This window comes from Sphaeramia orbicularis, chromosome 8 (genome assembly GCF_902148855.1).
Source record: "Sphaeramia orbicularis chromosome 8, fSphaOr1.1, whole genome shotgun sequence".
Lineage (NCBI taxonomy): Eukaryota > Metazoa > Chordata > Actinopteri > Kurtiformes > Apogonidae > Sphaeramia > Sphaeramia orbicularis.
Window position 1 is genome coordinate 9103369 of NC_043964.1, and position 27132 is coordinate 9130500.

Here is a 27132-nt window from a genome sequence, read left to right on the forward strand (position 1 = left end):
CTAATAAAAGTGGGTTTAGCAAAATATGACCCCTCTAAAATACAGGAAAATGCAAGCTTTATACTGAAAAATGGAAAAAAAAAAGTGGGGATAATATTGTAATAAATGGTGATAAATCACTGAAGAAAGGTTAAATAGAAAGAAAAATATGACCCCTTTAACTTGAAAATCCTTGTCTAACTAACAGTGACAGTTCAGGAAAGTGGGCGGAGTTAAGCCCACTGACATAACGTCCAAATGCATCACGGACAATTGGCAGGTGCCTTTTCCAGTCGTGAACTCTTCTCGCTCTTTTGCACCTTGTTTCGAAGGTGGGAATGCATTTGTTAATGTGTATTACGCATTTATTTTTTTAGAAAGTGCTTCAACTGTATGAACTTCCACTGTTTGAAATTACGGAAGCAAGAAAGATTTGGAACTTTGGATGTTTTGAACTGAAATTGCTGCAGCTAAACTGTTAATAATAATAATAATAATATTATTTTACTGGTCCCGCTGAATGTGGCCCCTGAAAGAAAACGATTTTGAGACCCCTGGTTTAATTTTTTTTACGTCAAATGCACAAACACAGCCCGTCGTCCTAACATACAGTCACAGAAAAAATGATTAGACCATGAAAAGTCATCAAAAACAATGGTTATGCAATCCAGTACTAACTCCTGTGTGTATCATGTGACTAAAACAGACAGAAAAGAAAACACGGAATGTCTAAAAGCACTGTTTTTGTCAGTACAATGCCACGGATATTGATGTAAGAACTGAAGTGATTTTGGTTATTATCAAGAAAACATCGAAAATGGATAGATATCAGCTCTGAAATTAAACTACTATGAGCTATTTTTGTTGTTATCATTATATTTGTCCAAACAAATGTACTTTTAGTTGTACCAGGCATTAAAATGAACAAGAAATTGAAGAAAACAAGGGTGATCTAATAATTTTTTTCCGCAACTGTGCATCATGTTGTCTCAATGAAATATCTCTTGTTGTGTGTACCTCTGTCTTTGTTTTTCAGACACAGATTTGTTAGTTATTATTATTATTATTATTATTATTATTATTATTATTATTAACATAATAAGCTATAGATAATGACAACTCCAAATTTTTGTCTTTGTTGTAGTGTAAAGAAAAAAAACATTAAATAATGAAAATACTTACCTTTATGAACTATCCAAACAAAAATATGTGAATAACCTGAAAAAACTGAAATTTCTCAATAAAAATAAGTGCAATTTTAACAATATTCTGCCTCGACTTATCATTTCTACATGTGCATTATGGATCAGATCTACAAAGACACTGAACACTTCGTAATAGGCAGGAAATTGTTTAGATTGTGCTTAATTTTCTTTAGACATTTCAGGTTGTTCATATTTGTTCAGGTTATTCACATTTTATTGTTACAGAATAGTTTGTAAATGTAAATATTTTCATAATTTAACGTTATTTTTTGCATTTTGAAGTTGTCATCATTTATAGGCATTAAGTAATTTTTTTTTTTTTTTTTCACATCAAACCAAGAAGAAAATATGGAGTCATTATTTGATGTAGGTATTTATGCTATTATTTTACTTGCAATCATATTGGTCTGTATGTGGAATAAACTAAAATGACTTCAACAGCCTTGACTGTGGAATTTTTTGCACTTTGCAAATTAGAGACATAACGATATGGAAATTTCCTATCATGGTTATTGTGACCAAAATGATCACAGTTATCATTATTATTATTATTATTATTATTATTATCGCGATACTGTTGAAATTGTGCTCAAAATGTTCAAAAAGTACTTATACACACACTTAAAATTAATTTAACCAAGTTGTATTTTGAAAAAACAAACAAACAAACAAATAAAATAATTGGCACAATGTACTTTCTGTTAGTGGAAACATTCAAATATTAACCTTTAGTGGTCTGAGCCTATTTTGTCCGTTTTTCAGTACTTTTGATTTTGCCTTTATATACTATATAAACAAATGTTTACTATACCCATGTTTGGTATCTTTTTTTTTTCAGCACAACTTCATTTATATCATCTGTCTATTATTTTTTCACTTTAACCTACTATAAAAACATAAAAAGGCCAGAAAACACGCACAAAAAAAATAAAATCCAATTTGAAAATGTATATATTTTATTGCATAAATAACACAAAGATGCTTAACGAACCTTTTCAAAGACTTTAAAAGTGAATATTGGTTCCAGATATTAGGTATATAAAATCAAAATTGTAATAAATTAAAACTATACTTAAATATTTGACATAAAAGTATCTCTTTACATTTGGCTTTTTCCCCTAAAAGTGCGGTAATCAAACACGGTTATCATGATAATTAGAATTTACACGGTAATACTAACTGTCTGCAGTTTTATCGTGGTTGATCATTATACCGGTAATCATTACATCCCTATTGCAAATTCATCCCACGGGCTGGATTGGAACCTTTGGCCACATTTGGCCCCTGGGTCGCATGTTTGAGACCCCTGCTTTAAACCCTTTCACTTCTAATTTTCTGGTGAAACAACTTGTTATATTTTATGTTGTCGTCTCTCATTGACTTAAAGTACTCCTGGCTGCAAAGATCAATATCCAGCTCAGCCCCTGTTCCTCCCTCTGCAGCTCTGTCAGCCTACAAAGGTCACATAATACAGTGTGACTTCTGCCTGTCTGCCGTACAGTCTGCCAATCAGCTCATCTCCACTGAATAATAGCCACTGCTTTTGGAGGTGATTTCAACAGCAGTCATGGTGACAGATGAGCCTTGTGCCTGCAGACAGCTGCCAGGTGGGACACATTTGCAACAATAGCCTAGCAGGGGCAGGCTAGTCTAGCAGACAGATGCAGGAAATCTCAGTCTTGATGCCTCCAAGCTGTGCTCCGAGGCTGAGTTATATATGCTAATGCTAATCCCAATTACAGCTGAGTCAGTGGCAGAAGTTGAGCGTTCTCTCGTGGCTCTCTTACTGAGGAAACACCTGTGAACTGAGCCTCCAGAGAATCATGGCTGATTTGTCTTCATTCTGCTAAACAGAACTCCTGCCTGCCTCTAAGGGAACATCTGGGGGTCTGCACATGTGGGGGTTCTGTTCACATGTGAGGTAGGGGCTTTGACTCAAAGGAAATTAGGCCTGTAACGGTACACAACATTTTCGGTTCGGTACGGTACGTTTTCGGTTTTGAAAGCCACGGTTCGTTTTTTTTTTTTTCGGTTCGGTACGGGAAGAAAGAAAACCCCTCAAAATGTCTTTAATACATTTAGGAATTTTTGAACATTTTTCCCCCAATTTTTGGACACAATAGAATATGGGAAAATAGGAATAATATAATTCTGCTGCTATAAATCAAATAGAGAATAAAATAAATTATTAATATTACTAAATGTAATTTAAACATTAGTATTGCACTTTTCCCTGACAGGTAGTTTTGAACAAACAAAAAAAATCTAATCACAGTTCTGTCAGTTCACATTCTTCATAAAAATATCAACAAAAAAATTCTGCATGAAGTGCAACATTAAGAGGAGGGTGAACTGGTATTCTGTTTGAGCAAAATGAAGAGAAACATTGACAACAAACTGAACCAAATTATTTATTTTAGGACAGAGAACAAACTGTTTAGGATACTTTGTGTACTTGTGTGTATGTGTGTGTGTGTGTGTGTGTGTGTGTGTGTGCACACGCGTGAAAGGTGCAATTTGTCTGGGGGATGGTTTGTTTGTTGTTTTTTTGTTTTGTTTTTGTGGTCGGAGCCGGGGGGGGGCGGTCCGGTCCATAACTAACGTAACTAACGCTGGCATGAAACGAAAGTGAAACTGTATTTTTATATACTTTCAATGGCCAACTCCGAGTTCTATTCCAAAGTTATACAGCGTACATGAGAGAGACACAGACAGACAGAGCTAGTGTCAGTGTTTTAGAACTACCGTAGTTCCTAGGGGCCAAACAACGTCCGTCTTATCACCGTCTCTTTCCTCGTTGTCGTCTTTCACTGGGACTTGAAGTGATCCCAAACTGGACTGTACTGATGGTGGAGGGTCTTCCTTCCAGGTTCACATCATATTTGTTTTTTTTTGTTTTGTTTTGTTTTTTTTTTTTTACCTTATATCAGCTGCTATTTCGTATTTCGGGTCAATATGTGCATCCTTCAATATGTCCGTGTGAAACTTGCGCGGATTTAAAGTTCCGCATCAAACAATGTCTTTCGTTCCTTTTTCTTTTTCTCAACATACTGTGCCGTTTCGGTACAGCTGTGTACTGAACCGAACAGGTGTGTACCGAAATGGTTTGGTTCGGTACGTGTACCGTTACAGGCCTGAAGGAAATCAAATAAATGAAATAGACAGAGTTTATTTATGATACTTATAGCACACAGGTGTCAAACATGTGGCCCGGGGGCCAAATCCAGCCCACCAAAGGGTCCAATCCGGCCCGTAGGATGAATTTGTGATACGCAAAAATTACACTGAAGATATTATCAATCAATGGTGTAAAAATCATTTTAATTCAGGTTCCACATACAGACCCATTAGATCTAATTTGGGTCAGACCAGCAAAACAATGTCATAATAACCTATAAATAATGACAAATGCAGATTTAATCTTTGTTTTAGTGTAAAAAAGTAAAATTACATGAAAATTTTTATATTAACAAACAAAAAATGTAAATAACCCGATCAAATATGAACAACTTGAAATGTCTGAAGAGAAGTAAATGCAATTTTACCAATATTATACCTGTTACTAAATGTTTTGTGTATTTGTAATTGTAGTGTAAGTTGTAATGCACATGTAAATGATAAAGTGAGGCAGAATATTGGTAAAATTGCCCTTGTTTTTCCTAAGATATTTCAAGTTGTTAATGTTTTTCAGATTTTTAAGGAAACATTGTGGATGTAATAACCCTAACCCTAACCCCCCAGGTTCGGTACATAAACTGTAAATGCTATGTTTGGGTCTGAATTCTTCATTAATTCAACTCCACAGGTCCACCTTCAACCCTATTTCTGAGTAATGACACGAAAAAAGTCGTTTTGAGCGCTGGCCCTTTAAATCCACCTGAGCCACTTCAGGCCCCGCCTCCTCCAGGTTGTCTTCTGTGCTGCTCTGTCCCGTTCAACCAACAACTGAACATTTTAGGCAATCAGCTCAAAGTTTGAACATATTTTCAGATTTTACTACAACTGTTGCTGCTGATAAACAATTACGTTGTACTGGAGAAATGTTCTTCGGAAGTCTGGACCTTATATGTACAAATGTCATGATGTAACTAGCTGCAGACGCTACAAATTAAGCAGGAATTAAAACATTTTTGTAGAAATCCACTCGACATTTGCCAAAATTAATATAAAGATAGCTTTGCAGCAGCTGGAGGGTTCAAATTCAAACTTTATGAACTATTAGGGTCCAAATACACAAATAAATGAACCAAAGACTAATAAAAGTGGGTTTAGCCAAATATGAGCCCTTTAAATATTGATATTCAAAATAATCAATCAGTGAGTGGAGGCTAAAACTAAATTCTCAGGTGAACTCCAACCAACAGTTTCTTTCTACCACAGATGTTCACACTGTTCCATTACAGTGTGAGTGAGTAAACAAGTGTGTGTGTAACTGAAGGGTGGCTGAGTAGATAAGCTGGATCTATACAGATACTTTACTTCTGAGTAATGAAATGTGTGGTGAGGGGCTCACAGAGACAGAAGGGGAGGATTACCGGATCTCTGATTGCAAGGCAGACAGACAATCTGAAAGGGAGGGGCTCATCGGAGAACTACTGATCCATCACTCATCCTCCACCACAGGGAGGAGGAAGAAGCACCTCTTAATCAGGACAACCCACCTGTTTCTCCCAAACAGTTCTGTCAAGGCATGTACAGAATACATTTGGAGCCATGTTTTGTTGTACGCACTGCAAAAATCCAAATCTTACCAAGTGTATTTTTAGCATTTCTAGTCAAAATATCTCATCACACTTTAAATAAGACATAATCACCTAAAGAGTAACTTTTCAGTGAGATATAAGAACTTATTTTTAGACAATAGATCTGGAAAATCTTATTTCAAGAAATCTTACTTAGATAATTTTCACTTGTTCCATTGGTAGATTGTTTTGCTTAAATTAAGCAAAAAAAAAAAAAAAAAATCTTGAATTACATGAAAAAAATTTTGAATTAAGCAAAAAAAAATTATTGAATTAAGCAAAAAAAAATTTGTATTAAGCAAAAAAATAATAATAATAAAAAAATCAGCCAATCGAACAAGTGAAAATCATCTTGCTAAGATTTCTTGACATAAGATTTTCAAGATCTATTGTCTAAAGAAAAAAAGTTCTTATATCTCACTGAAAAGTTACTCTTTAGGTGAGTATATCTTATTTAAAGTGTGATGAGATATTTTGACTAGAAATGAGAGAAATATACTTGGTAAGATTTAGATTTTTGCAGTGTGTATTTGGGTGCTTCTATGAAACTGGGTACATTTTGGTACCAGCTTTTTAGATCCAATAATAAAAGAGAAATGTAGACATATTTCCCCCCAGGATGTACCTAATGATGACCTCAGATAAATGCAAAAAAATTATACTCTTACTCTGAGCCATCCCAAAATTAATGAATTTTTTAATAAAATATTGGGGCCAAAATAGGACCAAAATCAGGACATGAAAAACTACCTAGGCGTCTGAAAACATGGCTGTAAATGATCTTATATAGAGCTACAAATAAAGACACTGTTAAATTTGATGATCCTGGTGGTTTTTCTAATCCAGACATGTGGGTTTTTCATGAATCTCAGTCTCATTCCAGGTTTTGTGTTTAACCCATCGCGTCCACTTGCATTACATGCGGAACCTGCCCATTTAAACACAAATAAATCACGAGTGATTTTGCAACAGCGGTCATTTTTGTGAAACACTCTGCCTTGCATGATCAGTTCAATTCCCAAAATGTACCTGTGAGAGAATAAAGAGATATTAAAAAAAAAAATAGTAGCGCGTAATTTTCGTGTCCTTTTGACCGTGTTACATGCAGATTTTTGTATTCAATATAATGTAAAATACTATAAAAAAAATGTGTTTTATCTGAAAAATAGTTTCTCTTTTATCTCTGTAAGTATTTATTTTTTTAAAACAGCGCTTCCAAAAATGCTTCATAGCATTAGTCTACATCTGGTTTTCCATTTTTAGCCCCTCTGTCCTGTTTTTAGGACCAGTTTAGAATAACTGTGTTGCATCAGTTGGTTTCACTGGTGTCAAACTGTGGGAGACGGAGCGACTGACTGCTGTGTTGGGAAATCTGCAAAGGCACCAGTATTCAGATCAAGCTGCCACAAAGCCCATTTCTGGTGCTAAATAATTTCAGTGATTGCACCATATGGGTGGAAGTGTGTCCCTCCGTCCCCGGCCCCTGTAAATCAGAGCCTCTTAGTCCTTTGGGTCCAGCCAATCCTGCAAAGTGGGTCTTTAATGGCTCAGTGAGTCCCTACCAGTCTGTCCCCCACCTACACCCGGACTAGGATTAGTGATTGTGTGTGTCAGGGGACAGAAGCACATGCTTAGAAAAAGGGGGAGTGGCCCCCTTAAATACCGGATTAGTTGGGGAAAGGGGGTCTGTCCTCACTTTAACCCTTAGGGGTCCACGGTCACGGCCCCGTGACTGACTCGCATGACATTTTCAACACGTCGTAGCACCAGAAGTTGTCGGAAGACCACTGGGGATAATTCCATTTGAAAGTGTGGACTTGAAACACTCTCCCACTTTTTATTAGATGTTGATAGTGCAAACGCAACTGGAGATATGATGGTTTGAAACTGGAGCAAACAAACGTGAATAAAAGTATGAAAATGAGGTGGGGGGGTGTTATATTTCTGATCGTATCTTCGTCATTTTTTGTCCTGTTTCAAAACGGAAAAAACTGGCTGAATCTGCAGATTCTAATCCACAGACTGCATTAGCATTACAGGTAAGGGTGAGAATGACCCCCACATGAACCGGATATGGAAACCGGGAGGACGGGGGGGGGACGCCTATGTAAAGATATGCTTTTATGTCAAATATTTGAGTATAGTTTTAATTTATTACAATTTTCATTTTATATACCTAATATTTGGAACCAATATTAACTTTTACAGTCTTTGAAAAAGTTTGTTAAAGGTGCGGGAGACTTTCGTGACCAATTTTTCATTAAATCTGTCAAACGTCAGTCATAGCCTCAGTATCATGAATCTGTCAGTCTTTCTGTGATTACTCACCTGAATCTCTTGCATCACAGTGCACAATTTCAAAGTGCCACCCACCAGAAACAAAATGTGTGTTTACATTCAGAGCCGGGAGGTAACTCGGGCATCTTCGGACCTTTGTTGAAACGTGCATTGTGGGAAACGGAGGCTCGTACAGCTGGAACAGACACAATGCGGAAACGGCAGGAGCTCCCTTCACTCTATGCATATTCCTCCAGCCGTTTCCGCGTCTCAGACGTTTCCACGTCGTGTTTGTTTCATCCATATAATATCATATGATTGTGCCGCCGCTGCTGCGGCAGGCGGCTGCATGACCCCCCCTTTCCCACGATGCACATCGCAACAAAATTCCGAAGATGCCCGAGTTACCTCCCAGTTCTGTTTGTAAACACAGTTTGTTTATGGTGGATGGCACTTTGAAAGTGTTCACCGTAATGCGAGAGGTTCAGGTGAATAATCACAGAAAGACTGAAAGATTCATGATACTGAGGATATGACTAACGTTTGACAGATGGGAGGAAAAATTGGTCATGAAAGTCTCCCGCACCTTTAAGCATCTTTGTGTTTTTTATGTCATAAATTATATACATTTTTCAAATCGGATTTTATATTTTTTGTGTTTTTTGGCCTTTTATGTTGATATAGTAGTGAAAAAATAATAGACAGATGAGACGGATGAAGTTACGCTGAAAAAAAGATACCAAACGGGTATAATAAACATTTCTGTATATAGTATATAAAGGCAAAATCAAAAGTACTCAAAAAACATAGGCTCTGACCCCTAAGGGTAAAGGTGAAGCGCTGTTTAGAGGGAAAGTTTAGGGCTGTTGTTATCAAGTCAGAAGGACATGGACGGTATCTAAATCCACAGTGTGTTGCTCTAAGGGTTTTGTTTCCTTTGTGAATATGAGTGAGGGTTACCCACTCCTGCATCAGATTAGAGACCCTTCATGTTTCACTGAATACACCTCCACAACAAACTACAAGACACACCAGAGGCTGTGCTCCACATGATAAGGCTTATCAGTTTGGCAGGAAAATATAAATTTTGTCCTTTTTTTTTTTTTTACTTTGATAAAAAGAAAGAAATGGGTAGATAGATACACCTAAGGGGGGAGAGAAACAGAGACAGAGTGAGCTCCGGTTTGGCTGTGTGCCTAAACCTGCAGCGAAAGAGGGACCAGGGCGAAAATAAATGTGAAAAAAAAAAAAAAAAAAACTACTTACTGGCGAGGGCCTTTTCATAGTTCTTCCCCATGGCAACAAAGTTCCGTAAGCAGGGGTTGAACTGCTCCATGATGGTCTGAAAAAGAAAACAAGAGATAAATGTGAGGCGGTGGTTTCACTTATCAGCAGAACGGGTCAAGGGCAGTAAAGACTTACAGCTCGTTCTATTCATTCTCTTTCTATTACACATTCTTTTCTGCTCTTCTTGTGTTTCTCTCGTACACAAACCTCCCTCTGCTGCACTAAATCTGTCTTGTACAAAGTAAAAAAGCCTTTGGATACACTCGCTGGTTGCCTTGAATGCAAATGAGAGCAGCAACAGGCTCCTCCGCCCACATCCTGCCCCCTTATCGTTACAAATTGTCTAGGTGGGAGAAGGTAGAAGTGGCAGGGGGTGGTTAGCGGAGGAGTGTGAGAGGTACTCGTAAATTCAAAGAAGAGGCTGTGGTATGGGTACGGACGGAGTGGATACCATCCAGACTGGAAAATACTGCTGGAACTCTTCATGTATAATGTAAACAAGGGCTGTAGTATGGACTGTGTTGGATCCACTATGACAGGGATTCACTGTGATGGGGGCAGGAACAATAATGGTATGTGACACAGTTAAAGGTGACACAGTTCATTTAATAAACAGCAAAACTGTTACTGTTCTGTTATTACCACCAGTGTAGTACAACTGAGATAACGGCTGAATGATACACATACACTTACATAAGGTAATTTAAGACAAGACAAAATAAGACATGTCAAGATAAGATAAGACATGTCAAGATAAGATAAGACAAGATAAGATAAGACAAGACAAGGCCAGACAAGATAAGATAATTGAAGACAAGACAAGACAAGACAAGACAAGACAAGATAAGATAAGATAAGATAAGATAAGATAAGATAAGATAAGATAAGATAAGATAAGATAAGATAAGATAAGATAAGATAAGATAAGATAAGATAAGATAAGATAAGATAAGATAAGACAAGACAAGACAAGACAAGACAAGACAAGACAAGACAAAATAAGATAATTTAGGACAAGACAAGATAATTTAAGACAAGACGAGATATTTGAAGACAAGATATAAGATATCATAAGATAAAATAAGACAAGATAACAATTTAAGATAATTCAAGACAAGATAAGATAATTTAAGACAAGACAAGATAAGGTAATTTAAGATAATTTAGGATCATTTATGACAAGATAAGATAATTTAAGATGAGACAAGACAAGACAAGACAAGATAAGATAAGCCTTTATTAGTCTGACAAGGGGAAATTCCAGGTTTACAGCAGCAAAAGTACTAAAGCACACAAGAGCAAAAGAAGTGCAAAATCAAGAGAAACACAAATCAAGAAAGTTACATATACTATTTACAGCTGTGCACATGCTGATCATGCCACAGGTTTAACCCTAACCCTAATGGAACAACAATTTCCTGAGGGTTTTGCCCAAAGGATCAATACAGTTCTATCATAATCTAATCTCATCTCATCTAATAGTAGAAAATCTGTAAATATAGTCAACTGCTGCTGTGCTACTTTTACGTCTATTGAACCCACAGAAGAAGAAGAGTGTGATCAAAGAAGATGATGACTTTAAAAAAGAGCTCATGTCAAATGATGGAAAACAATGTACAAACAAATGGTGCCAGGCACAACAAACCCTGCCCCTTGCATGTATTTCACCCATTATAAGTAAATGGGAAGATTTTTTAAAAAACTCATAAAAAATTTGAACTTTGACCCACCTTTCCCAAAAATGTAATGGCATCTATTCTAGGTCACTGGTAATGTATAAACCCAATTTGGTATGACTTGAACCTATAGTTTTGCTGCTACAGTGTTCACAAACAAACAATATATGGATTTATGCCATTTCTTTTCTTTTTATCGTGTATGGTTTTTTTATCTCATCCTATGGACCTAGTTTTTGTGTCCTTAATAAAGCTTGAATGAATGAATGAAACAAACCGAACCAAAAACAATACCACTTCCCTTCCCTTTGGGGGCGGGGCAATAATCATCAAATATGCTATTTGTGTTAGTTACACGTGAGACAATGGGCTCTATGCACAGCCCCACTACTTCCTGAACTTCAAGTGGGTCTTTTATTTCCTGTCTTTCATGATTGGACACACTGATTAATCCAGGTGCGCCTAATTAATCAGTAGTCCCAACAAGAAGTAGCAAACACACCTGGATTAATCAATGTGTCCAATCTTGAAAGACAGGAAATAACGAACCCACCTGAAGATCAGGAAGTAGTGGGGGTATGCAAAGAGTCCATTATGTAAAAAAGACACAAAAAAAAAGTCAGAATTATCTTATCTATTCATAAAAAAATGATTTGATATCCAATCACTATGCACATAACAGCAACTAACATGTCTTTTTTTGATTTTCCACTACTAGTATAGTACAAACCTAACTCATCTACATACAGATTTCTTTAAATACACACAGTATATTGCAGTTAATGAAGAGGAGTCATTTAGTGACGCCATCAGAGACCAGATCTCCACCAAGGCCAGCGCTCCATTCTTCTGCTCATTCCACATAATTATAAAACCACTAGTGAATAGACGTTGTTGTTGTGATTATGCAAAACAATTGCAGTTCGCTTAAATAACTGCAGTATGCTGATTATGTAATAATTGAGCTAAGCCTATTTATGGAAGAAACAAGAAAAAACAGTGATTATAGCAAAATACTGCATATTGGTAAAAATAAATAAATATTTCAGATTCCAGAAATGAGAAGGCACTCAGCAATAATAATAATAATAATAATAATAATAATAATAATAATAATAATAATAATAATAATAATACCTTTTTTACCTTTAAAAGTTGAGTTTACAAAGTGCTTTGACAGACAAAGCAAAAGTGCAAAAGTGCAAAACAAAAACACCAACACAACATAGAAAACATGAAAACATAACTAACTTTGAATGTATCATAGTGGAGAGGGCAGAAATAACAGAACATGATGTTGTCAGATCAATGCCAAAATGAAGGAATGGTATAAAAAGAGCATGTATTTCAATGTAAATGAATAACCAAAATGGGGTAAAATGAAATATTCAACATTAAAAAGATTAAAAACATTAAAAAGAGACATTGCATAAAGGCAAGTGTATAAAAATGCGTTTTAACCTCCTAAGACTCAGCTATAGGTTTTCTGTCCACATTTGTGGAAAGGAGTTTCACAATTTTATACAAAAAAAAGAAAAGAAAACTGTCCACCACAAAGGACATGCCATAAAAATTTTAAAAACTGCATCTGAGAAAACTGTTGCATCATGATGTTTCCAATATAGGCACTTATTTAATAAAAAGATAGATAGATAGATAGATAGATAGATAGATAGATAGATAGATAGATAGATAGATAGATAGATAGATAGATAGATAGATAGATAGATAGATAGACAGATAGACAGACAGACAGACAGACAGACAGACAGACAGACAGACAGATAGATTGAACACGATAGATAGAACGATAGACAGAACGACAGAACACGATAGATAGAACGATAGATAGATAGAACGATAGATAGAACGATAGATAGATAGAACAATAGACAGATAAAACGATAGAACAATAGATAGAATGATAGAATGATAGAACGATAGATAGAACGATAGATAGAACGATAGAACGATAGATAGATAGATAGAACGATAGAATGATAGATAGAATGAATGATAGAACAATAGAACAATAGATAGAACGATAGATAGAACGATAGATAGAATGATAGATAAAACAATAGAACGATAGAACGATAGACAGAACGATAGAAAGAATGATAGATAAAGTGAATGATAGATAGATAGAATGAATGATAGAACGATAGATAGAATGACAGAACAATAGATAGAATGACAGATTGAACGATAGAACGATAGATAGAATGATAGATAGATAGAACGATAGACAGATAAAATGATAGAACGATAGATAGAATGATAGAATGATAGAACGATAGATAGAACGATAGACAGATAAAATGATAGAACAATAGATAGAATGATAGAATGATAGATAGAACGATTGAACGATTGATAGAACGATTGAACGATAGATAGAACGATTGAACGATAGATAGATAGATAGATAGATAGATAGATAGATAGATAGATAGATAGATAGATAGATAGATAGATAGATAGATAGATAGATAGATAGATAGAACGATAGAATGATAGATAGAATGATAGATAGAATGATAGAATGATAGAATGATAGATAGAACGATAGAAAGAATGATAGATAAAATGAATGATAGATAGAATGAATGATAGAACGATAGATAGAACGACAGAACGATAGAATAACAGATTGAACGATAGAACGATAGAACGACAGATAGATAGAATGATAGAACGATAGAACGATAGAATGATAGAACGATAGACATAAAACGATAGAATGATAGATAGAACGATAGACAGATAAAACGATAGAACGATAGATAGAATGATAGACAGATAAAATGACAGAACGATAGACAGAACGATAGAACGATAGATAGAACAATAGAACGATAGAACGATAGATAGAACGATTGACAGAACAATAGAACGATAGAACGATAGATAGAACGATAGATAGATAGAACAATAGACAGATAAAACGATAGAACAATAGATAGAATGATAGAACGATAGAACGATAGAACGAACGATAGAACGAACAATAGAACGAACGATAGATAGAACGATAGAACGATAGAACGATAGAACGATAGATAGATAGATAGATAGATAGATAGATAGATAGATAGATAGATAGATAGATAGATAGATAGACAGACAGATAGATAGATCCACAACACAGATGTGTAACGTACAGCACAAAGTAAATGTATGCATATCCTGTATTAGTGTGTGTGTGTGTGGGGGGGGGGCGGTGTACATTCAGAGAATGCATGACGCCTGACATCTGCCACCACCGTTGTTTCCTCCACTTCTCTTCTACCTTTCCTTTCCTTCCTCCTCTGCTCCTCCAGGGCTTCCTCCAATTAGTGGGTCCCCAGTCAGCTAGTCAGGAACAGCCAGGGGACAGAGACAACCACAACACTGCAGCAGCAGCAGTCCCCACACAAGCCATCAATACTGCAGTAGAACACTTAATAATCTACTCCCAGCCCAGATTCACAATGTGGCAGAAGAATACAGCACACATGCCACTGGTGTCAACCTGAAACAACCCCAGTCGCTCATCCTGAAAATCCTATCGTCTTATCTTCAGTCACACTTGAGGATTTTTGCTTTTCTTCCCTTCATCTCGCTGTCTGTCTTTTGTTTTTAATGAGCGCCAAAATTGAGCTGTGTGTGTGTGTGTGTGTGTGTGTGTGTGTGTGCATATGTGTATCACATCATGAATTGCAGTTCAAGTGGTTGGAGTGCAGCATAACACGCCTACAGAACAAAAAACCAATGAGTCAGAAAAAAGCCACCAATACTTTTATTACCGACCGATTTTACTATGCCTCTGCACGACTGCGAATGCCTCAAAAGTCTGTAAAGCAAAAAAAAAAACAAAAAAAAAAAACTGGACTGCAGTACAAAAATAGGCTCACAATGAAAGAGGATATATTCAGACACAACCATTTCCAACTGTAAAAACGCAATCGGAGCTAATTATATTTTGGTTATTTAGACCAAGGATAGATACGGTAAATTATTGGGTCGGGATTAAAATTTGAGAATAATTGGTTTTAATCCTGTATCTGATAAAATAAATTAACATAAAAAACAATACTTTATCTCTAAAATAAGCAGCCTTTGTTTATTGTTGCAAGCAACAAACCTGACGTATCACACATTACAAACATATGAACAAAGAAAAAAAAAGAGTATTTATTTACGAATACTTCCGCTCAGTTTAACGGCAAAACTGAAGTGAAACATAATACCACTGTACTTTCTGTAATTTGTCTTAGAATAACATTCAAAGATATCAAATGAATTTTACAAAAGAGGATTAGGGCCACTGGAAAAAAAAAAAAAATTAAACTAAGGTCCAAAATATATATATATTTTTTGTTATTCTGAGAAAAAAGTCAGAGTTCTGCGAGTAAAGTCCGAATTCTGAGAATAAAGTCATTTAAGTCAGAATTTTGAGAAAAAAGTCAGAATTCTGAGAAAATAAGTCAGAATTCAGACTTTTATCACATAATTCTGACTTTAATATCAGAGCAATAATTTAAAAAAAAAATATTTAAAACTGTCAGAAATCTGAGAAAATAAGTCAGAATTCTGACATTTTTCTCATGATTCTGATTTTCCTCAGAATAATAATATAAAATATATATATTGGACCTTTTTTTTTTTTGTCTTTTTTTCCAGTGGTGCTAATCCTCTTCTGTAGAATTTGATCATGAAAATCATGAAAAATGCATAAAATGCTAAATTCAGATTATATTAGATTATTGAGAGATTTCTTGCTTAACAAAAACCTAAAACACACCCTGTTTGTTCCTTGTAATATATTAACTGTCCATGTGTTTCTAGTCATACATGGTACACAGGTTTAGTCAAATAATAGTATTTTTTCAATCATATTTTGTCAGTTAATGCAGCAAGAAAAGTGTAAATTGACCATAATATTGAAAAATATTGAGATTTTTTTTTTTTTTTTTGCCCATATTACCCAGCTCTAGTGAGGATTTTCCTTTTACTTTAATTATATGTGCTCCAAATATTAACTATTAGGCTGAATAAAATCAGTATTTTCTAGACAGGTTTATTTTTTCCAGACAACTGGCTTAATGGTCTGATGGTTTATTTTGAGCATTTACAGAATACATGCATGTTCAAAACTCCAAAATCATTCATTTACACTCGAAAAGGAGTGGGAAGAAGAAAAACTTATTTAATCCCACCCCCATTCTCACCATCAAACAACTTAATCATGGCTAACATTTGCTTGGAGGTCTTATTTCTGTCTTTGTGCATAAGAAATCAATCTAAGTGAATCCCTAAAGGTACTCTGTGTTGGTAAATGCAAGTTCTGCAAATGTGCAGGATTTCAGTTCTGTTCAACATGTTGATGCTCATATGAACTATGTTTTCAGCTCAAAAATGTCCAATTTCATCACAATTAATGCTATATTTTCATGTCACAAATGGCCAAGTTATATTTGAACTGAATTTACCTGAAAAACAAATTTTCTATTCTTTTAGATTCCCCAATTTTTCTTATAAGATTCTATCCTACATATCACGTTTTATTTTTACAGGTTCAATATGGAGTATGGTGCTGATCCATCCTGCTTATGTTATGCCAAAACATACATGAAGAATGTCACACGTCACTTTTTAAATCAACAGTTTTCTAATAATATGCATTTTTATTAAGAAATAACAATTCTATATTGTTATTTACTCTTTAGTATGATGATAAACTATACAATAAATAATTCTGATCCTAGTTTTTGCACAGGGATCATTTGTGGGAACGGTGACATGGCTGCCGAGCATCAGTATGATGGGATCCACGACAACCATGTCACATCCGTCCACTGTCAGTTAGTGAGATGGTCCAGTCGCCTGATTGGTGAGTCCCAGTCTTGTTCCGCCTCCCTGTACACTAAACAGTTACAGAGGATGGCTTCATCAGTTCTTAACAATGACTCCCATCCTTTACGAGGTGAATTTCAGCTCCTTTCCTCTGGACGGAGGTTCTTAGTCCCAAGGTTCAGGACACAGCGTTATAAAAACAGCTTTGTTCCTGTCGCCTTCACTGAGCCCAATAAGAAATAGTGACATTGCACTTTACTAACTTAGTTATTTATTCCATTTCTTTGCTCTATTTATTATTATTGTGACTTCATTTTTTTTTTTTTTTTTTTTTAATTTTTTAATTGTATGTTCTTATTCTGGTTTTTATCCTGGATTGTTTTGATCTTTTCTGGTTTTTATTGTGTTTTATTGCATCTTGTTTTTATTTATTTGATCTCACCTATTTTATTTACTTATCCATGCTGCTATACCGATGAATGGTGGAACACTGAGCACTTTTTGTTTTTGTCCTGTCTTTTTGTCCTGTCTGTAAGTGTGATCAAGTGCCTGTCTTGCATGTTTAATGTAAGTGTTGTTGTAATGCCAAGGCAATCACCTAGACTGCAAAACAAATCTACCTACGGGTATAAATAAAGTAACCTTGACCTTGCCACATTTTGTGTTTTTTGTGTCAGCTGGTATTGTTTTAGAGCCACAATACTAACATTTATGAATAAGGAGAATTAGCAATATTCATTCATTCATTCATTCCTTCATTCATTCATTTTCTGAACCCACTTTATCCTCACTAGGATCACGGGGGTCGCTTGGAGCCCATCCCAGCTACATAGGGGCGAAGGCGGGGTACACCCTGGACAAATCGCCAGTTCATCGCAGGGCATAATTAGCAATAGTAAGTCTATAAGTTTATTCCTAATAAAGTACTGGTACTGACCAGATCATCATGGGTAATGTCACGTTCGTCCACCAGCAAAAGTTTTCACATACACGTGCTATTCAAAATCCAATATTTCTGAAAATATAGCTTCCACTGTCAAATAATATCAGTAGTCTGTGCACAAATGTATTAGCATTATTTCAACACAGTTCTATGCATTTCTTACAACATTTTTTTTGACAAAAATGGTCACTCATTTAAGTAAATTTTAGCCAAACATAATAACATTTTAAATACCCACTCCTGTCCTTAGACTACAAGCCAAAACAACTGCTACCCTTTGCATTATATACAGGGTGGGGAAGCAAAATTTACAATATTTTGAGGCAGGGGTTGAAAGACAGTGTATGACCAATTAGTTTATTGAAAGTCATGAGAATTTATTTGCCACAAGAAAATGTACATAATAGAAAATGTTTTTATTCTATGTGTCCTCCTTCTTTCTCAATAACTGCCTTCACACGCTTCCTGAAACTTGTGCAAGTGTTCCTCAAATATTCGGGTGACAACTTCTCCCATTCTTCTTTAATAGTATCTTCCAGACTTTCTGGTAATAGTTTTGCTCATAGTCATTCTCTTCTTTCCATTATAAACAGTCTTTATGGACACTCCGACTATTTTTGAAATCTCCTTTGGTGTGACGAGTGCATTCAGCAAATCACACACTCTTTGACGTTTGCTTTCCTGATTACTCATATGGGCAAAAGTTTCTGAAAAGGTATGGATAATAGTGTTAGGTATGATTATGACATCAATATATGTTTGGTGTCAAAACAACTGACGTAGTGCCTGCTGAGAAAAAACAACTAAATGTTCATTGTAAATTTTGCTTCCCCACCCTGTAGAAAATATCCTGGAAAATAACTTCCATTCTTCATGGTGGAAAATAGAAGTTGAGTAAAGAACCAAAACTATGAAAAAAAATGACAGGTCAGGTGTTGTTTAACTCCCCACGGCCGCTGCAGCTCGCCCTCCTTATTAAGGCCATCTTCCTGTTAACTGGGTCTAGCCCTCGGGCAAAATGGAATCACAACAAGTCCACTGTGTACTGGCTCAGCAACTCAGCGGAACACAGCCAGATTGTGTTAAAATTAAAATGTCTGAAAACACAGCATTTAGTCCTGAAGGAAACACTACCCCCCACCCCACCCTCCAAAAAAAAAAAAAAAAAACAGGAGAAAATGAGTGCAGGTTCAAACCAAAACAGACAGTGGAATACACACTTGCTGTAGTACGATTATTGTTTTCACCTAATTGTATTCAAAGCTGCTGTGAAGAAATGGCAGAACAAACCAGCTCCTTTTCCAAATGGGCTTCCTTTATTTACCATCTAGCCGAGTCAGCCTCACATACGGAAGGATAAAAGCTTAATTGGGAGGAGAATCCCATCTTCCAGTACACGCTGCACTCGTATAAAGGTTTCCCCACAGTCTCTGCCTCTGGGAAGATAAAAGGCCTAACACATCCCCCAGGGCCTCGCTAGGGGAGTGTTTATTCCTAAATGTTTCTTTCCTCTGCCTGATTCGGATATAAAGTGAATCTCATTGATGAGGATGGGGTCACAGGAGTGCACGCAACGCTCACATTTTATGCCTGTACGTGTATATGTGCGCACTCCTACATTAACAAAGGCTTTATAATAAAGAGTGGTGGTGCTGGAACTAGTGGGAGGATTACATAACAAAGCAAAGCTCAGCAGCATCATTACGGCACACTCTCCCACTGAAGAGGCCAAAGGTAACTGACACAGGCCTGACTGACTATTCCTTACAAATACTGGATATGCACGCACACTTACTGACCCCCTGCCTCTGGATAAACAAACCGCAAAACACAGAAGTTATGGAACAACTTTACTTTACATATTAGGAGATTCCCTATTGAGTAAAGTATTATATAAAAGCAGTGCTGGGAGTAACGCATTACAAAAGTAATGCATTACAGTTAGGGATGGGAATCGAGAACCGGTTCTTTTTGAGAACCGGATCCCAGTAGCTCGACTCCTTGGAATCGTTTGCCTTTTATTGTAAAAAGTCGGTATTGGATCGTATCAGATCGGTATCGGCAAAACTAATCCTAAAAAAAAAAAAAAAAAAAAAAAAACGGATCGGATAAGAAGCATACAAATCCAGATCGGGACATCACTAGTAGACTGTAGCGTTACTGACTGAGCTATCCGTCCACATGTATGTTGGGCGCAAATTTATGAGTCCCAAAGCTCTTCTATCTCTTGTATTGGGGGGGGCGGGGGGGGTTCTACTGTGCATGCGCCTTTTATGACCAGAATATGTATAAAACAACTTAAAAGTAATACAGGAGTCATGTAACACATTACAATTCTGAGACAGTAACATTAGTCGCTTTTCCATTGGACAACTGCACAAAACTTTACCAATATTCACTAAATGTTGAAAAAACAGAAGTGCGTAATGTCGTTTCTTCCATTAAATCACAAATGCGATGATTTGCTTATTTATTATCGTGAGATGACACGAGAAGTCATTCCATAAACATAGCGACGAACATGAATATGGTGTTGATTTACAGATATATTCATTATTATTATATATTACTAGAGCCCGACCGATATGGGATTTTTGGGGCCGATGCCGATACCGATACTGGGGGCTAAAAAAATGTCGATATCCAATATATCAGCCGATATCCAATATTGGCCAATACCCAATATATTGGGCGATATATGAAATAAAAACACTGATCTACACAGGATATAATAATCTTATATTAGATAATTGTGGACAGGTGGATTAACAGTTGTATACAACTTTGTTTATCTCACAAAGATAATTTTCCCAACTTTCAAATGCAAAGGGTCGGAGCAGGGGGGATTAGCAGTCCATCCTTGTCAGAGCGCGCGCGGGGGGGTGGGGGTGGGGATTAATCGGCCGATTAATCGGTCGGGCTCTACATATTACCCCTCTATCTCGTACTAAATTTAAAAAATGATACAGTTTACTGGTGTGTCCACACATACCGCGACATGTTTCTTCTTCTTCTTTTGTTGTAACATATGTCAACATCCGGTTTTTTAATTCACCTGACTCTAGTTGCAAAACAAGGTCTTTCCATTGCAGTTTTGCGTGACATACCATTTGCGCTACGCCCGAAAAACCACCTCTTGCCAGCGCAAAAATTTTTAATCGAAAAATGAGAGTTTTGGCGAAATTGTGGTTTTTCCATTAGGTAAATTTTTATGCGCGAGTTATATTTGCGCAATTTGAGGGTCAATGGAAAAGCGACTATTGTAAGGTAAGGAATTACTTATAGATAACAGTAACAAGTAATCTGTAATGGATTACAGTTTGGAAGTAACTTGCACAACACTGTATAATAGACATACATTACAGTGTATTTTAAATGTCATACAAGGGAGAAGGAAGGAAAAAAAAAAAAACCTATGAGGTAGGTCCTTTCCTTTTCTTAATCGCTTCCCATTGTTGCTAAATTTATCATCCCAGTTCTCTTGTACTACATTGTTACCCTAATTGTGGCGGCTAATTGGGAAACGGGGCCAGGAGGCGCATAAAGTTGTCTGACACGAAGAGAAGAGAGACGGAAAAAGAAAGAAAGAAAAGACGAAGAGACGGCAAGCAAGATCAAGCAAGTGATAGAGCGGAAAATCGTAATAAATTCCGTGATTTACAAAAAAAAAAAAAAAAAAAAAGAGGTGCATAATCACTCGCTGTATAATCACTTCCCTGTATCATCATTCAATTAAAGAAATAATAAAATGAGAAACATGTCACAGCTCAAGTATAATCTCTTGCTTTTTTTTTCCCCCCAGATAGAGAAACTGTCCATTTTATAGCTGCCTGTACGAGGCCTGAACAAATTCATTATCAGCACTCGGGGGCAAAAAAATTAAAAGCAGACAATTAAAAAGAGGGCAGAGAAACGAGCGCCGCGAAATGAATCAAATCTCCCCGACACCCATGTGCGCTGTGAGGTGAAACCGGAAGAATACGGACAACTCTGGAGGAACAAGGCGGCAGATAAGGGAAAACATTAGTAAGAGGATTAAAATGATTTCTCCCTGCGCCCTGACTAAATGAATTTCTCCTCAGCGTTAAAAAAGTAGCGGTCGGAATATCGTCGGCGTTTGCAAAGACATTGCTGACTTAAAACGTGATATATAATTCATTCGTCTCCGCTCGTTCTGTCCTCGATGAGACGCACACACACGCACCTTCACACACCAACACAGTAATGACAAGCAAAGTGGGTAATTTCAAAGTAACACCAGCTGATTAGAACCAGGGGGAATCACACGCAACCACAAGCCAAGATCCCATCATCTGTTCCTTCTCGCCCTTCCCTCACTCCTTTCCTCCTCACTTGTTCCTCCACATGGCAACCAGCCCCGAGGAAAGACCCAAGAAAGCCTGGGATTAGACGAGCGCTGAAGCCATTAATTACTGTATTTGTGACATCTCTAAACCCATGTTAAGTGTTGACGACCGGACAGCTCGGAAAAACCACGACTACCGACGACGAAGAAGGACGATAACGTGAGGAGACAAAACGTACAGTTAGTTCGTCATTCTCTTCTTCATAACGTGCGCTTTAAATGTATAATAGGTTTTGATCAGCTTAGACCTTTAGCATAACCTAATTAGCCTGCCAAGAAAAAATAGTAAGGTTGCGGCATAATCTCCTGTTGGTCAACGCCGCTGATCAATGACGAATGCTAGAGCCAGACCTGCACGTGACGGCTTCTGCGATTTTATTATTAGCAGTGTAGGGAGTAACTACAAAAGTAATGGATTACTTTTATGCTGTAACACAGTAGTGTAAGGCATTACTAATCAATTTTCAGTAATATTTTACTTGGTACATGTTCAATAGCTCTTGCGTTACAATTAGGGGTGTAAGAAAATATCGGTTCTGCAATATATCGCGATATTTCATTTAACAATACTGTATCGATATTAAAAAGTACTGTATCGATATTTTTCGGTGTTTATTCAAATGCAGATATTGTGGAAGTTGATTTTTTGTTTTTTTGTTTTTCTTTTTTGTTTGTATTTTATTTATTATTACTCATACGAATAACTTAACCCTTTCATGTATGAATTATGGGAACTTTAGTCAAGATTTTTTTCTTGAGTGTTTTTATTCCTCCTTAGGCACAAAAACAAACAATGCGATCGAGTTTTTCTTTTTTTTTTTCTATAGAGTTACAAAAATATCCATGTATTTAATTTCTGAAGTAAAGAAATATGTGTTTAAAACCCAATATCAGAAAGTGATATGAAAACAATGAAATAAAAACATTTTTATTGCTGCTAATCTGATGTCTTCTCACATTTTACAGGGTGGGGAAGCAAAATTTACAATGAACATTTAGTTGTTTTTTCTCAGCAGGCACTACGTCAATTGTCTTGAAACCAAACATATATTGATGTCATAATCATACCTAACACTATTATCCATACCTTTTCAGAAACTTTTGCCCATATGAGTAATCAGGAAAGCAAACGTCAAAGAGTGTGTGATTTGCTGAACGCACTCGTCACACCAAAGGAGATTTCAAAAATAGTTGGAGTGTCCATAAAGACTGTTTATAATGGAAAGAAGAGAATGACTATGAGCAAAACTATTACCAGAAAGTCTGGAAGATACTATTAAAGAAGAATGGGAGAAGTTGTCACCCGAATATTTGAGGAACACTTGCGCAAGTTTCAGGAAGCGTGTGAAGGCAGTTATTGAGAAAGAAGGAGGACACATAGAATAAAAACATTTTCTATTATGTCAATTTTCTTGTGGCAAATAAATTCTCATGACTTTCAATAAATTAAATGGTCATACACTGTCTTTCAATCCCTGCCTCAAAATATTGTAAATTTTGCTTCCCCACCCTGTAACATATTCTAATGCTAGTAATTACTCACTTCATGGAGATAATATGCAAAAAAAAAAACAAAAAAAAAAAAACTGTCTAACAAATAACAATTGATTTACATTAAAACATGTCACTGCTGATCAGGTTTATCAAGAACAGCAAAGTTATGGTAATGGTACGAATGTCAGGATATGAGATGGTGCGTAAGTGTCCACTGTGTTGGCTCATATGAAACTAAAACAACAAAACCCATTAATATACAAGAGAACAGCTGGAGAAGAACTGTCTACTGTAGTGACTTATGCATGAAAGGGTTAAACAAATTATGAATATTTTGAAAAGTCTGAAGTGCAAGTTTACCAATATTCTGCCTGCTATTAAATGTTTTGCATATTTGTTGATCCACTGTGATCTGTAAGTTATAATTTACATGTGTAAATGATAAACTGAGACATAATATTGTTAAAATTGCACTTAGTTTTCTTAAGTAATTTCAGTTCATGTTGTTCACATTTTTGTAAAGGATAGTTGGTATCCTCATTGCATAATTTTACTTTGTTTTGCTCGAAAACATAGAGAAAAGTTTGGAGTTGACAATATTTATATATTATTATGTTATTATTTTCTGGTCCGGCCCACTGCAGATCAAATTTGGCTTAATGTGGCCCCTGAACTAAAATGAATTTGATATCCCTGCCTTAAGGAATCAAAAATGCAACAGGAAAGTTATATTTTTATTTTTTGGTGTTCAGCCAATGGGTGAAGATGACAGAAGACAGTCCATTGTCCACATGGACGTATGCTCATTACTAACCCTAACTCTGCTTTATGGACGCTAGTTAGCATTAGCATGATACCTATGATTAGCAATGACAGGGCAAGCTAATGTTTCTATGACTAATTTGAATTCTTTTTCAATTGTGGATTTATCTACCGGCATCCTCAGTGCCACGCCCCCGTTTGAACATGTAAAATGTTAAAAAAAAAAAAAAAAAAGCAAGCATTCCTGCTGGGATTCGAACATCGTAGACTGTAGTGTTACTTACTAAGCTATCCATCCACCAAGATTATAATAGTTTTGGATTTTTTATTATAGTTTTGACTTTTTTTTCTCTAATTCAGTTAGTTTTAATAAGTTTTTAGAGCAGGTTTGCTAGTTTTTATTAGTTTGCAATGCTTAGTTTTAGTTTTTTCATATCTTTTATCTTTGTTGCCGTTGTATTCAAATAAATCCCCGACAGGACTCTGCTGCTTTCTCCCAACTTTAGTCTCCATGTTTCCAGGTAGAGTGGGAATGAGAAGACGACAGGAAACCACAAGTGATGAGAAGTGACGAACCGTGAAGTGCCGCCAGCTAAAATTGCTCGAGCGAAATAAATCGATTTCATATCAATGCAACATTAACAAAGATGAAAACAAAGGGAATTTTATCCATAATGTTTATAAGTTTTACTTTTGTAAGCACACAGTACAGTTTCAGTTATCGCTTTTTCTTTTAATTATAGTTTTTATTTATTTCAATGAGCGAAAATGTTTTTTCAATTCTAGTTTTTGTAATTTCATTAGTTTTCATTAACAAAAAAAACCTTGCAGTCCACATGTACTTTGGGGCTCTACTGTTTCTTGTATTGGAGGGGGATATTATTTGACTTTTCTTTTTTTTTTGGGGGGGGGGGGGTTTAATGCACATGCACCATTTATGAAGAGAACCTGTATGTAACTCAAAAGTCATACAGGAGTCTTATAAGGCATTGCAATTCTTAGACAGTAATATAAGGTAAGGTTTTTTTGTTCTTTTTTTTACTTTTTATTTTAATTTTTTAAATCACTTTTACAGTGCAGTAACAACCCCCCCCCCCCAAAAAAAAAAAAAAAAAAAAGAAAGAAAGCTCATAATACAAATTTGGGGGATTGCTGTTCCTTATGCACTCGACTGTTTCTCCGTATCAGATCTAGTATCAAGAATCAGTATCCTTGAATATGATCCAAGGAATTACTTTTAAATAACAGTAACAAGTAATCTGTAATGTATTACAGTTTGGGAGTAACTTGCACAACACTGATTATTAGAAAAAAACCACTAACACTGACTGATTCTACCTGCACTTCCATCACCTTGGCTCCTAAGGCAGAGGTCTGCAACCAATGACCCCTGAACCAGATGTGGCTCTTCAGTCTCTCTCCACTCGCTCCCTGAGGCTTTGTCAAAAAACAGAAGCGCTATCTGGAAATAAACAGCTGCTATTTTTTTTTTTTAGATTGGAACATTTTGCTATTATTTTCACAGGCCTAAAGTCATTCTTACATTGTCTAGCTGTAAAAATGTGCAGCCTAGGAAGGGAATGAAAACATTTATTAATGTGAGTTGTATTTGACATTAGAGCTCGGTGCTTTTTTTAGCCGATCTGCAATCACAAACTCAATTTGCATTTGTTCAGTTAAGTCTAAAACTAACACATGCCAGCGTATGCCGAAACCCTCTACTGTTTTATTTATGGTACTTGTACAATGATAGTTGTATAATGTAATAAATGCAAAGCTGAGGTACAAAGCGTTGTGTGGCCACCATCATATAGTATAGGTTAAGTATTTTTTGTGGCTAAAGACAGATTTTTTTCCTCTTTCAGGTCAAAAATGGCTCCTCAGATCATAAAAAGGTCAGTGTATCTTTTGGTAATTGGATTTTCTTTTCAGAAACAAAAGAAAAACTAGTGGTTAATTGATTTTTCTTTTAAAATAAAAGGATTAAAATACAATTTCAAGGCATTTTTGTTTTTTAGTGTCAAAACAGATAAGCCAAATTTAAAAAAAAACAAAACAAAACAGATTGATTTTCATTTTCTCTTTTTAATAACAAAAAAGAAAGTTACTACCTGATAGAAAAGGAAAAATGGACCAAAAAAAGCTGTTTTTTTTTTTATTTTCTGCGACTGGATGTTGTAATTTTTAAGGAAAGGGCGCTAATGGCTAGGTCACAAAGATTCTTACAAACAATGGGTTTGTATGAATCTTCCAGTTCGTCCGAAATCTGGAGTTCGTAGAGATTTGTGGAAGGAGCATGTCTAGGATGTCCAGATTTCATATGAACCCATCGTTTGTAAGAATCGTTGTGACCTAGGCATTAGCGCCCTTTCCATGAAAATGACAACATCTGGTCTCAGAAAATGAAAAAAAAACAGCTGTTTTTGGTCCATTTTTCCATTTCTTTCAGGTATTAACTTTTTTGTTATTAGAAAAAGAAAATGAAAATCAATCAGTTTTTTGTTTTTTGTTTTTAAATTTGGTTTATCTGTTTTGACACCGAAAAATAAAAATGCCTTGAAAT

The 27132-nt window shown here is 35.9% G+C and overlaps 1 protein-coding gene across 2 annotated transcripts in view; it reads right to left on the bottom strand.

Annotated features, from left to right (window-relative positions):
• baiap2a (BAR/IMD domain containing adaptor protein 2a) overlaps positions 1-27132 on the bottom strand; it is a 197556-nt gene that overhangs the window by 133243 nt on the left and 37181 nt on the right. For both annotated transcript variants that reach the window (XM_030141211.1, XM_030141212.1), the window contains exon 2: positions 9470-9545. In XM_030141211.1, the coding sequence (XP_029997071.1) occupies positions 9470-9545 (76 nt within the window). The remainder of the gene's footprint in view (positions 1-9469; positions 9546-27132) is intronic.